Source organism: Labrus mixtus, chromosome 2 (assembly GCF_963584025.1).
Source record: "Labrus mixtus chromosome 2, fLabMix1.1, whole genome shotgun sequence".
Lineage (NCBI taxonomy): Eukaryota > Metazoa > Chordata > Actinopteri > Labriformes > Labridae > Labrus > Labrus mixtus.
The window spans coordinates 6,129,872-6,143,901 of record NC_083613.1 but is presented as its reverse complement, the minus strand read 5'-3'; the positions used below and the strand labels follow the sequence as shown (position 1 = coordinate 6,143,901).

Genomic DNA, 14,030 nt, shown 5'->3' with positions numbered 1-14,030 from the left:
AAAACAACTCACACTGCATTGTTGTGTTAGCATGCTAATGCTAGCGATCTTTATTATGCTCGTATCTTCACACTGCATGTGACACAAATTTACCTGAAATGAGCGTGATCTAGAAACACAGTTAATCAGTGAGTACAGTATGTTATTCTTCTTTTCTCTAGTCCCTCAATTAAACAACTTTTATACATGAGGGGAGGAGTCAGCCGGCCGTCCTGGTGATGTAAACAAAGTGAAGACAGGACTCTGAAAACTCTGAAAACATCACAGACTGTGGGACTCGGGTGTTACACCCATTGTAGACAGTCATGACTCACAGAGTTATTTTCAGAGGATATACTTGATTTATATTATATTTAAGTGTGAAAAATCACATATAAAGACTTTAAAAAGAGGTTGCTATCATACCAACTTGTGTTTTCTACATGAGCATACACCAATGCAGGAAAATCATTCAGTGCTCCCACATTGTAGCACAGTCTCCTTCAAGATTTATATTTCCTGTAGATAAAGCACAAGAGCTGTATCATTTGAAATGGCTTCTTATCTTTGTAAACTGTTTACGACTGTAAACCACACTGTTGAGCCCTATAGTATGAGCACTTACAGAGGCATCGACCTGATACTAGATCCTGGTAAATGTATACAGTGGGGCCTGCAGAAGGAAATTTCAACGTATGCACAAGGACGATTACAGAGTGATAAAGGAACAGCACACACACACTTTATTATGGAAGTGATTAGTGATCAGAATTCAAATGATAAAGCTAATTTGAAAATTCAAATGCATTAACAGAAATTATTTTTAACTTTCAGAATATGGGTGTATTATTTGACTCAAAAATAAAATGATGATTAAGTTATCTAATTTGAATTTTAGTTTTCAACTTTAAAAACGCCACCCGTCGTACCGCTGCCCGCTCGCCTCATAGACTGTAAATATTACGTTCACCTGCCTGGGAGCTGGAGTCTGACGTCACTTTCCTGCGCCGTCCACTTTGCCAATTCGTTTTCAAGTTGGTTTGAATTATGATCACTTTTTAGCACGGCAAGTTTGAAAACGAAAAGCCAAAGACCTTTTAGTTTTCATTTGAATGATGTCATACAATATGCATACATAGAGAGTAAAAGTATAATGCAAACTGGATGACTGAATATTCATTTTAAATATAGGTCAAATAATGCACCTATAATCTGAAAATTAAAACATGTTTCTGTTACTGTATTTTCATTTTTAAATTAGCTTTTTCATTTGAATTATGATACAGACTTAGCGGGGCATTTTTTTAAAATGATAAAGCAAATGTCATTTTCTTCCTCATTTTAATTTAGTCAAAGAATGTGCATTTTTGAAGTTGAAAACTAAAATTCAAATTAGATAAATTAATCATCATTTTATTTTTGAGTCAAATAATTCACTCATATTCTGAAAATTAAAAATAATTTCTGTTAATGCATTTGAATTTTCAAATTAGCTTTATCATTTGAATTCTGATCACTAATCGCTTCCATACTTTATAGCCTACAACACCAAAACTCGGATAAAACACATAGCCAGACAACTTCCACCAGCTAAATATTGAGAGCAGTGTATAAGTATTAAGTTAATTAGGCGTCTCCCAGATGCATCATCTCTTGTAGATAGAACGAATAACGTGTGTGTGGGGGGGATATTTGAAATATTAAAGCATGCTTTTTATGCTGTATTAGTAGAGCATAATAATGGTCCTTAATGTAATTATCTGTGTGTGTGTTATTTTAATAAAAGGTTTCGAAACCGCTACGTTAACCGTGAGAAAATCTCGTAAAGTTACATTACAGATTGGACAGCCCGCGATCCTGGACGAAAAATGCGACTCCGGTGGGACTCGAACCCACAACCTTTGAATCACTCCTCAAGTGTTTGACTAGAAGTCCAATGCGCTATCCATTGCGCCACGGAGCCACCTGTTGCACTAGCAAGCACGTAGCTGATTTAACGTTGTTATGTAAGAAGTTATGATATTTACACCATGGTTATATATCACGGTGTCACAATTGTTCACTAAGCCGTCAAAGAAGATGGCAACCGAAAACCCCCTTTCCGTTGGAGTCACTTATTTAAATATTATGTGGATGGTTGTGGTTCCTTATTTTTTAAAACATGTTTAGCGGTGTGTGGCGGTCTCTTTTACTTGCCTTTGATGACTGAAGCTGCAGGATAGAAGCTGAAAACTGAAGCGTATTCTTTTGATAACACTCACTGTGTCAAGCAGTAAACGCAAACCCGTGACGACTTCCTCTTTGGCTGTGTTTGCCTTCAAAATAAAAGCACAAATGTGTGAACGCGTCAACTATTAAACGTCATCCTTACTTGTTGACTTTTTTTTCTTTCTCTGCAAAGGAAAACTGCATGGAGACAATACATTGAAGAGATATGGGAGAGACGTATTAAAGTTGGATTTGAACCGGCGCCGACAGTACAAGGACTTAATGTTAAACGATAATGTGGCGCCCCCTATCATCCTAATTCATCCATCACTCCATCTATTTAGTGTAGAGATTAAGTAAAAACAAATCTACTCCACTTCGGCTGTAACATTAAACTGGCTTTATATTGATCTAAAAGGTCTGTACTATGATTTTAGAGTGAGTAAGTAGACATAGCATAGCTTAGACACAGATTAACACACAATAGGCCTACATCATTTAATTAAACAGTGAATTGCTTTAAAATGTGCCTGCGTAATAATAGTTAGTAGGCTAAAGAAGGTCTCGTTGATATGCTATGTTGTATTTTTTTTTTTTTTTTACTGTTTTTTGTTTGAGTAACTTGATACAGGAGTTTTTGATGCCTCATCTTATTTTTTGCTGTTGCAGCAGATATATTTTATCCTGGAAAAACAAACAAACCGGAAGTCGTTGTGGACATTTCTTTTTGTATTGACCAAAGGCCAAATTTGTTTCTGGGATTATTATCGTAATTGACTGCCTGGCCGTCGCCATTATAAGACTCCCTGAGTGAATTGCACAGTTAACATCTTTTTTAATATACATGTTGCGTGTGGTTTATTTGGACGTCCCTGTAGTCAGCTAATGGGTTAGGTTACGTTTACACCGTAAATGTACGTGTGTTCAAATCTTTTTTCCATTTTCGCTCTCAAAAGAGCCCGGATAGCTCAGTCGGTAGAGCATCAGACTTTTAATCTGAGGGTCCAGGGTTCAAGTCCCTGTTCGGGCGTCAAAGTTTTTCGTGATCCAAACAAGTTCAACATTGGAGCACACTGGTAACAAAACGTCTCTTTTCATCCCAGGTCGTCAGATAAGTTACTCTATGAACTCTTCTTTGGCGTCTCATTCAGCGTTTGTTTTCTTCGTGTTAAAGGCTAAATCAGACTGTAATTTGGTAAGTAAAAGTAGGCATATTGAACAGAAGATTGTAGCCTAAAGGTTATTATTTCCCACACGGGTCTCGAACTCCAGCTCTTGTCTCCTTATGGATATTTAGAGAAACCGTGATTAAAAACAAGCCTCACATGCACGATGCTACTTATTTGTCAGTAGTCTATTTTGAGGAAGTTGGGAGAAATAATTCCAATCATCAAAAAAGTTAATTTTATTTAGATATCATCCTATAGGTCTAAATATAAGAACCAGAGAAAACATATATGTGCTTTGGTGTGGTAATTTTCCCATACCTGTAAATCCACTTTATCTACTTAATGTTAATGGCCTTAGGCACATGCACACACTATGTGCTGTCTTTCTTTCTTTGTTGGAGAAAAGGTCATCGTTGGCCCCCTGGTCACGTTGCTGCGTCTACAGAAAAACTATGTAGCCTACGCTTGAGCAAACAAGCCTGTGCTTGTAGGAGTGCAGTCTGCAGCTCTGTTGCTCTCTCGTCAAAGCCAAGCACACTAACAAAACTATAGATGTTAGTAAAGTTCTTGGTGTAGGCTACATGATATTACAGCAGATTTAAAAATGTTTTATATCCAGCACAATTTGTTTATCAGATGGTCTTTAGTTGTAGTTTGGTGTGTAGCCTTGATGACTGAGACGTCCACTCTACAAGCAGAAGACAAACAGTCACGTCAGTCTGCTGGTGAGTACATTTTACTGGTGACATAGTTTACTTGGCAGAGGTGTTTTTTTTTTGTTTTTTTTAATAAAAGTATTTTAATAAAAAGGCTTTTAAATTTTCACATCCTTTTTTGATAAACTGAAATTGCTATGCTACATGACTGAATTAAGATTATATTCCCGAAAGATTCGCCTATACTGACATGATGATTTTGTATATGCAAATGAAGTAAATCATTACTCTGATAGGGATCCAAACATAGCCTAGTTCATGATTGTGTAGTCTTTGTAAATACAGACTCCTTTTATCACTATGTAAGACCTAAAACAAAGTTTTTCTTGTTAAACAGAAAGTAAATACAGGAAAAGTTCAGATTACTGGCCTTCAAAACAAAAACACTGGCTCGCTTCCTTTTAAACACAACTGAAAAATATTTAGAGATATAATTTCAAGCAAATATTTAACTAGAAATCATGGCGTTGTCATTGACTCAGTTTTAGCAGCAACATACAGACTACAGCCCTCTTTACTATAGTCTACTTCTTCTTTAATTGTCTCTTTAATGCAATATCTTTTTTATTTTGGTTTTATTCTCTTTGAATGCTATGGAGTTTAGGGATCACATTGGAGCAAAAAACTGAGATTTTAGGATAAAATAAACAAACATGTAAATAAATGTAACAATATCTTGAGAATACGTGATAATATTTCTACAATAAGGTCATCATTTTATGAGTTTGGCTATGGTTAGTATTTATATTATATTGAAGGTGAATAGCATTTCTATTATTATTAGTCAATTTATTGAACATGTTAAGAAAATACAAACACAAAAAAAAAACTGGCGCAACAAATAAATAACTCAAATAATATAGTTCATGTTCAAAAGAAGTTAAAAACTTTTCTGGTCCTACACTTTCTTATTTTTGTGCATTACTCACAGAAAAATAAAAATGTTTTGTATGATGTTGGTCTTGTTGGTCAAAACAAATTAAGTTTTTAGACAAAACAACAACAAAATAATGGGAACAGATTAACCAAGACCATCAGCCAAGAAATAACCAAATAGAAAATAGAAAAACATAGAATCACTGCTCCAGCTCATATCTATTCAATATTTTATTCCTGAAGAGTTTAGTTTAAATATAGTGTTGCATTTTTTTCAGCTCGTCATCACAGTTGTTCCACAGACTAACACACTTAGTTGTTACACAGTGAAGTTTGGCATTAGTTCTGATCAGTGGTTTCTTGAATATACAGGTTCCTCTCAACTTATGTTTGCTTTCTCTCAGTTGGAACAACTCCTGGAAACCATGAGGCAATTGCTGATAGTTTGCTTTGTACATAATTTGAATAGTTTTTAATGAGTTTAATTTGTAAGAAGTTACTATGAGGACTTCTTATCATATTAAGACTTTGTTCTCATAATATTACTCATTTATAGCCTACTTGAAAGAGTATGACTTTATTATTATACATCTTTATTCTCGTTAAATATGACTTTATTCTAGAGAGATTACCTCTTCATTCTTTTACGACTTAAAAAAAATAATAATTAGACTATATTCTCAAGTTTGAGGAATTCTGACTTCTTTCAATATTAAGACTTTATTCTTGCAATTATACACTTTTCTTCTCGTACAACATTGTTTTTATAAATATTACAACTTTTTAGTCTCTTACACTTTTACTTGTGTGATATAACTTTATTCCCATAATATCATGAATTTATTCTTAAAATCTCAGATTGAAAAATGCAGCCTTAATGTTTTGAAATGTTTTTTTCCCCATGTATTTCTTTGCCCTTGTAAAGCACTTCAAATTGCATAGCTTCTGAAGACTATATATGAGTAAACTGTCCTTTACTTCTTTGTTCAGTGCATAAGGACGCCAGGCTGGTGGACGGTGCCGGCAAGTGCTCTGGCAGGCTGGAGATGAAGTGTCAAGGAGAGTGGAGAGCTCTGAACATCAGGAACACAGGCAGACAGCACAGTTTCGGGTATGCAGAAGTCGCATGCAAGCAGATGGGTTGTGGCTCTACTCTTTCAATAACACAAAGCACCAACGTGACAAATCTACCAGCATGGGAGGTTGACTTTGTGTGCAAGGGCTCTGAGTCCACCCTGAAGGAGTGCAGAAATCACAGAACACGAGGTATGCAGAGGAGAGTAAACTCTACCTACAGTCTGCAGGTGATCTGCTCAGGTAAAACAAACACATGTGTTTAAAATCATTTGGTACTCTTATGTCAAACATTTTAAATGTACCATTACCTTTTAATTTACATTCTTTTTTTTAGATAAAGTTCTTCTCAAAATCTTATCACAGTGTATTTGTAATATCTTTCAGAGACCTGTAAGGGTACTGAAAACATTTGTATTAAGCCTTTTAACATTGTGAGTCTGCAACAGCGCTGTAACAAAGCTCTCTGCCCTCACTACGCCTCTGTGCTATAATGTTAGCCCCTTTTTACATTGCCAGTTCAAGGCAGGAGTTTCAAGCCCCCTGTTACATCTCTGCATGCGGCTGCACCTTATTCTTCTCTTTGTTTTCAGAGTCTTTGAGGCTTGTCGGGGATTCAGAAATCTGCTCAGGAGGTGCGGAGGTGAAGTCTGATCAGGGTTGGGTTTCAGTGTGTGAGGACGGCTTCGACTCTGAGACTCAAAAGATGTTCTGCAGGGAGCTTGGCTGTGGTCCTCCACGGAACTTTCGTTGGGGGTCACCTATAGGAAATCCCTCCTTATTCAAACAGTTCCAGTGTAAAGGCAACGAGTCCCGTCTGGAGGACTGTGTCAGTTTCATGAAAGAGGAATGCAGACAAGCGGCTAGAATAATATGCTCTAGTATGTATGCACTTATCATCATTTTATCCCCTTTTACAGCATTAATGCAAACGTATAACAGAGGTATCTGCACAAAGGGTTGCATGTGTAGGCTAACTACAAACTCTTGATATTGATAGCAAAGCCCTGACAGCTGAACTTTGATGACATGTGATGTGTGTATTTTACTTCTTTAATCCAAATTTGTCAGCTGACCTTGTGAAACTTTGTGAAAGCTTCCATGAAGAAGTACGTGTTAACACTCTTGTCTCTGAGCAGAAGAGACCGATCTGAGGCTAGTGGGAGGAGAGACTCTCTGTCAAGGCACACTGGAGGGAAAGCAGGCTGCAGAGTGGAGGCCTCTGGAGGATGGCTGGAATTCCTTGAAACCAGAACACTTTGCCAAGGTTTGTGGGAAGATGGGATGTGGAGGTTTCATCTCAGTCTCAAGGAACAATCTTCCAGAGCTTCGACCTGTGTGGCTGACTGACTGTGAGACGAGTTCCTCATTTTGTAAGTCATGGAGGGGGACTAGTTCAAACTTAGCCCTGGCTGTGACTTGTGAAGGTAATGGTTAAATGTATCTCTGTGTCTATTTGTCTATCCATTTGTCCATACTCTATGATAGATCATGATTTACTTTGTTACTATAACAGAACTCAGAGCAATATGACAAATGAAGGTAACATGATTATACCTCCAACTCTATGTACCCTATTGTTTTACCACAGACTGAATGAAGTAGGCTCAGCCTTTTGGTTCCCAAAGTCAAGCCAAAGCTGATAAAACTATGGTGGAATGTTCCTCTGGTTTTAAAAACAAGTCTGATTATATAAGTCTATGAGATAATGAGCCTACTACGTACATGATGTATTATTTTACCTCACAGTTTCCTCATCAGTGATTGGTTTCCATCGCTACCTTTAAATCTTCTGAAATAAAGCCTGATGTTCATTTAGTAAACGACGGTCTGATTTTTAGTAAAACGGACCGTGAAGTAGATTATACTTTACATGGGGCGGCTGTGGCTCAGCTGGTAGAGTCGTCGTCGGTTCGATCCCCAGCTCCTGCAGCAACATGTCCAACGTGCCGCTCCCGCTGCTTCGTCGGCGGCATGTGAATCTGTACGAATAAAGCACCTTAGCATAACTTGTACATTGTTGTTAGGCAGATCATAGGATGGATGGAGTTCTGGATCAGTGACAATGTTTTCTGCCTCCACATCATAAAACCTGCGCTCTAGCGGTGCATCGGTTATAAAGACTAGTCAGCTGTGACTGCTGCAGTCATTCTTTAGATTAAAAAGCGAGTTGCGTATCTTCTAATCAATGGAAATACGATCAATCTCACACTAACCTTGTTAGCTTTCTCTTGTCATTTATTGTTTGTACCTGCACTCATTAGTATATTATTGATTTCTGCTTTTCTATTAGACCAGTGGTGAGTTTAAGTTTGGTTTCCAATTCATTCACTTACTGTTTAAACTAATGTGTGTGAGCTTTTAATTTCAAAACCTTATGTTTACAAGGTTAAAGGATTTGTTTTTTGTAATCCAGGTTACAGTTAAAGACGACTGTGTTTAACTGACGATGATGAGCTGATTTAGAACTGCTCTGTTAACAGTGAAGACGTCTTCCACTTGACTTCCCCCTTCCTCCACAGAGGATACGACGCTCGTGAAAGGACCCAGCAGATGCTCAGGAAAACTACAAGTGAGGTCCGGTCAGTCGTGGCATCCAGTATGTTATTCTTTCTTCAGCTTGGAGGCGGCACTCGTCACCTGTAGAGACCTGAAGTGTGGTTTCCCTGAGAACGACAGGAGTTCTAACTTCACCAGAAGTCCTGTGTTGAACTGTGCAGGAACAGAGAAGCATCTGAGGGATTGTCCCTCCATCAGCGCCACGGAGGAGATGCTGCAGGAATGTGATGAAGTGTCCTTGACCTGCACAGGTAATAATCAAGGTTCTTTTTTATTACTTTGTATTTTGCTAAAACAGAAGGAATAAAATAAGACAAAAATGTAAACAACTAATAGTTAATGCGTGGATTATTTGATATTGTGCCCTTGCAACACAAATGAGGCAAATTTAAAAATGTGTTAAGCAGGACATTGGATTCGAGGTTGTTATTGTTTTTATTGGGATGAAATGCTCTTTCTGACTTGTTGCAAGAAGGAAGCTGGTTTATAGACAATATTATCCTATTTAAAGATTTTACAAAAAATGTATAGTTTGCACCCAGGGGCCCTGGATTAGTGTGGAAAGAGTTCTTGTTTCCTTTCATAGCACTGTAATCCAAACAGTATTGACCAATCACGTGTCACATATTAGGTGTATGCAGGAAAACCGTCTGTACGGAAAGTTAGAATGTCAGTAATCAGACGATGATTTATTTCTCTCGATAAAGCAAGTGCAGCTAACAATCCGTGCTAGATCAAAAGTTTCAACTTGAGCCACAGCTCTGCTTGACGCTGTGTCATGAAAGCAATCAGCGTTCAGGTTTCCTTTAGGTCAGAAATGATCGATTCCAGCTTCCAGTCAACAAACAAATGCTTTCTCTTCTTCTCCTCTTGAGGGCAGACCTGACAAAGCATGCATTTTAATTTTTTTAGAAATCTGCATCATGATGTTATTTCAGCAAACTTAAGAACCGTTAAATGAAAGTGAATCACATTTTCTTGGCCCACATAACGCTGAAATAAGCAAAGAGTGAAAGTGACTAGAAATAGTTCAAATGAATCTTTGCAGGAACAGATAAATCAGCAGTTCTATGGGGGATGCACTGAACCAGGAAAATTACCAGTTATTTTACAGCCGTAACTTGAGGGCTGAATTTTTCAATCGGAGCACATTAAATAGTTCTCAAGTTGCTCATTGGACTGTCAGCATTGCAGCACAGATATCTAAGTATGCCCATCGTTCCCAGAGGAATGTTTCGTCGTCAGTCAAAAGCCAATGAAACGTCACGATCAGTTAGAAAAAAACCTGCCTGTCCCAGACAATGACTGTACAGACTCGGTCTCCAAATGTCAGCGCCCATCATGGGACTTCCGCGTGTGAATGTGGAGAACATCTGAGCTGTTTAAAAAAAAAATCAAATACAAATCTGATGCTATGTCAAATATTGTTTTCATCAGGTAAGAATACAGTCGTTGTACATTATTTGCAAATAATCTAAGTTGTCTTGTTTTTCTTCTTTTTTAGAACTTCCACCAGCACCATACATCAACATTCACAATGTGCAAGGATCAGAATTTGTGTCTACATATCCGCCAAAGGTTTTCAAGGGCCATCGCTTCGCCATCTCTTGCACCGTGGATTCACCTTACAGCGTTCTCTCCATCCGCCTGAAATCTCACATTGGCACTGATCACCCCAACGAGTGGATCCAGTCACCTCACGACAAGAAAGCCGTCTTCATCTTTCCTGTTGCTGAGGATGCTCACCAGGGAACCTACCAGTGCGATTACAACTTCAATTTCAGTTCAGACATTTTCTCACAGCCGAAGTTTATCTCCGTTCAAGTGGAAGGTAAAAACCTCCATTTTATCAGTGCAGCATATTAGTGTCCAGTTCGTTTCCATGGAGGCAGTGGAGGGCAGTATAAATAAATAAAAAAGAAAAGAAATCTGTAAAGCATTTGGAAAAGACAGGAGGAGTTTATCTAGGACTTAACTAATGGATACAAAGATTAGTATGTGTAAAGAGAGTATGGGAATTAATGTGAATTCAAACTTTGATATAAAGAGAAAACAAATATTACGGGATAACTGTATGGCTGTTTTCAAAACCACATACTCTACTACTAGTACATACTGGTTTGGCCAAAATGCAGTATGCAGTATGAGAACAACAGCGAGATCTGCAGTATGCCAAAAATACCAGGATGTCATACTGATTCGGGAAAAATGTACAGTATGCATCGGACCAGTCTACCTCGCGTACTGTTTCCCACAATGCAAAGTGCCAGGTCAGAGATCAAAATGCCGGAGCGCAGCTGTTTGAACTCGTCAGTGGCGGTGACTGAATATCTTGCCACATTATGAACCAATAACAAATATGACATGTTCATATATTTATAAGTCTCACCACCTCGGATTTTCCTGCTTTGTAGACTGTACAGTGCATGTGTCACAGCTGGAGCAGCAGCTGCAGTTACAGGTTCCTTGGCTTGCTCTATTACTACACATTATTCACAGCTGAGTAAAAGTTCAACCTGAATGTCTGAAAAGTATACTACAACTTTAATAGCAATCATATTTCAACCCAGGGCATTGTGTATAAATGACAGAATATATGAGAGATTGTTTTATTTTAATTATGTTAATTGCCTCCAGATGGGCTGTTGTTTACGTCCGCATTCCTGGACCAGAAACCAGTTTAACCGTGCCAAGCATACTGCAAAATAACCGACGACTGGCAGTGATACTACATACTACTGTTGAACTCAGTATGCAGTATATACTGCATACTGAGTTAGATAGTAGTATGTAGTACGCGGTTTCGAAAACAGCCTCTGTGTTTTCTGCTAATGTATTATTTTATTTATTAACTACGCTGTAAATCAACCAGCTTTTGACAAGTCGTCATTGTGAAATAAGGAATTGAAAAAACAAGATAAATGATTTTTTTTTAAAGAAGGCATATATTTAAATGTTCTGTCAGAACTTGTTAACATCTGTTTGTAAAAAAAGTTCTTATTGTTCCCACAAGATAATTATGTGAGATATTATTGTGACTGACGATCGATTCACAGAGCTGAACAACGTCCGGCTGGTGAATGAGGAGACGGAGTGTGCTGGTAGACTGGAGCTGGAGGACGGGGGCGAGTGGAGGCCCGTGAGCCATCGTCACTCCTGGAGTCTGAAGGAGGCGGCCGTGGTGTGCAGACAGCTCGACTGCGGCTCCGCTGTCTCCACCCGCGGAGTGGAGCGATCCGCTGGACTTCAGCACGCGTGGCGCTTTTATTCTGACTGCGACGGCTCTGAGCGTGCTCTGACGGACTGTGGGACGGTGAAGAAGTGGCCGTCCTCTTCCGCCGTCCAAGTCGTCTGTTCAGGTGAGAAACACTCAGCTGATGATGAAACTGAAATATAGCATTAACAAGACTTCTGTTGTTACAAATGTTAGTGGGTTTACAACTCTTAAAAAACAGGCGCTGCTTCATAACACGTTTGGAACGCACTTTTAAACTCTTCAATCTTTTGCCCTTCTGCATTATACAAAGATTTTAATCAGCTCTGCATCACGTCTCATGTTTCTGCATCTTTTTTTTTTTTCCTGCAGGAATCCTCCTTCAACCGAACATTTCTCTCTTCTATACGATGCGTGAATTGTTAGACTATCAGCCGCGGTACATTTTGCTCTCCAAAGGCCACAGCTTCAGCATCACCTGCTCTGTGAAGCCACAATACCCCGGAGGCTACTTCGGCATCCGCTTCAACCAAGCTATCAGCATCTCCCAACCAGCTGTCAATCACACGGCACACTTCATGTTTCCAGCAGCAGACGAGGCTCACACAGGGACCTACAGCTGTGTTTATGTAAACTTTGTCTTCAGTCACAACTTCTCTTCTGAGAGTCAGAGCTTATCCGTCAAGGTGGAAGGTAGATCATCCTGTTAATGTTAACATATTTATTTGACTAGTGTTATTTGTCTGAACTAACCTCGGTGTTTTCTAGCAGAGTTCCTGGAGGTGAAGTTGGTTGATGGCGTGCTCAGAGAGGATGACGGCGAGTCCTGTGCCGGCAGACTGTTTGTGAAATACTTGAACTCGCTTCTGCTCCTGAGTGCAGAGACGACAGTGTGGGACATGAAACATGCGTCTTTGGTGTGCAGACAGCTCGGCTGCGGTTCTGCAATTTCAACCAAAGACATTAAACTTCCCAAAAAAGAATTGATGGCACGTTTCTTCTCCGACTGTGATGGATCTGAGTCTGCGCTGCTGGGCTGTGGGACTGTGCTGCCGTGGTTTTCGTCCTCTGCTGTTGAGCTGGTCTGCACAGGTGAGACATTAAAGACTCCCAAGTTTTAGTTGTTTTACACCAACCCTAGACTGCATATAAGAAGTAGACGTTGCCTCTTTGTTTTTCAAAAGTGAAGTTGATATGTATTTACATTATCTGTTTTCTTTCTATTAGCCAGCGAGGTCAGGACTAACTTCTTGTTAAAGGGTGATTTATAACTAAATGGACATTTCACTCTGATCATTGATTCTGTTGATTAATGAGCCGGAAAACATGTGTCTGTTTCTGCTGCTTGCTGTATGTTGTACTCTTACATAAGTCTCTGTAGTAAGTTACAATCTGCTAAGATTGTAGCAAATCTTGAATTGAAAATTGAATCAACTAATCAGGTGTCTTTTGTGTATGAGTTATATTAGGCTACTTCATGCAATCTATGACAAAATGATTCTCTCATTTTCTTGACTTTTTTCCAAGGTGATGATACGGTCCGGGCGGATTGGGGTTCCTAGGGCGCTAAAATAGCTGAAGCCTTTGTCCTGGTACTTTATAATAACTTTTTTTTTTTTTTTTTTTTTTTGCTGAATCTCTTCAGGCCATCAGGGCGGAGCAGACAAGAACTGAGGATATGAAGGTGGACGGCAAAAACCTGAATGCTGAGTGCGACCTGAATGTACCCTGCAGAGAGGAAAAGGCAGCAAGATGCTAACAATCTATATAACGTTACTGTTTTAACAGAATTATATCTTTAACTTGTGCAGGGATAAAAAAAATATATATATATACACTACCGGTCAAAAGGTTTAGAACACCCCAATTTTTACAGTTTTTTATTGAAATTCAAGCAGTTCAAGTCAAATGAATAGCTTGAAATGGTAACAAAGGTAAGTGGTGAACTGCCAGAGGTTTAAAAAAAGGTAAGGTTACCCTAAACTGAAAAATAATGTACATTTCAGAATTATACAAAAATGCCTTATACAGGGAACATGAAATGGGTTAACAATGGAGGTTGATCAAGCCTTGAAAGTTGGTGCTACCAATTCCTACAGGTGTCCCAACTTCCCTTTATTACTTACAACCCCCTCTGTATGCATAAAAGGAGTGTTGGAACACACTGTGGTACTATACCCTCGTGAGCACTATTTGAACAGTATTGTTCTTCAGAAAGTTGTGTGTTGCTATAAG

At 38.8% G+C, this 14,030-nt stretch overlaps 1 protein-coding gene and 2 non-coding genes across 4 annotated transcripts; 2 read left to right on the top strand and 1 right to left on the bottom strand.

The window, feature by feature from the left end:
- Positions 1–1,850: 1,850 nt before the first annotated feature.
- On the bottom strand, positions 1,851–1,942 carry trnar-ucu (transfer RNA arginine (anticodon UCU)). Its single transcript is given in 2 exon segments — positions 1,851–1,886; positions 1,906–1,942. It is a non-coding gene; the product is annotated as a tRNA-Arg (tRNA).
- A 1,202-nt stretch (positions 1,943–3,144) lies between these two features.
- Positions 3,145–3,217, top strand: trnak-uuu (transfer RNA lysine (anticodon UUU)). Its single transcript has one exon. It is a non-coding gene; the product is annotated as a tRNA-Lys (tRNA).
- A 491-nt stretch (positions 3,218–3,708) lies between these two features.
- On the top strand, positions 3,709–13,654 carry LOC132982302 (scavenger receptor cysteine-rich type 1 protein M130-like). Of its 2 annotated transcripts, none has more exons than XM_061048721.1 (10): positions 3,709–4,081; positions 5,939–6,265; positions 6,616–6,903; positions 7,162–7,449; positions 8,545–8,832; positions 10,086–10,412; positions 11,638–11,940; positions 12,168–12,488; positions 12,564–12,887; positions 13,441–13,654. In XM_061048721.1, exons 1-10 carry the CDS (start codon positions 3,961–3,963, stop codon positions 13,467–13,469), a joined length of 2,616 nt encoding a protein of 871 aa, XP_060904704.1. In that variant the 5' UTR covers positions 3,709–3,960; the 3' UTR covers positions 13,470–13,654. The 2 variants fall into 2 exon arrangements, with proteins under 2 accessions (XP_060904704.1, XP_060904712.1); XM_061048729.1 differs by having other exon boundaries at positions 3,717–4,081; positions 12,567–12,887.
- The last annotated feature ends 376 nt before the right edge of the window (positions 13,655–14,030 follow it).

Bases quoted from the DNA above. Each gene is read 5' to 3' on its own strand.
- LOC132982302 (XM_061048721.1), top strand. From the start codon at position 3,961: ATGTTTTATATCCAGCACAATTTGTTTATCAGATGGTCTTTAGTTGTA. The intron at 6,904-7,161 runs GTATGTATGCAC...GTCTCTGAGCAG, and splicing joins GGCTAGAATAATATGCTCTA to AAGAGACCGATCTGAGGCTA. The intron at 12,489-12,563 runs GTAGATCATCCT...GGTGTTTTCTAG, and splicing joins CTTATCCGTCAAGGTGGAAG to CAGAGTTCCTGGAGGTGAAG.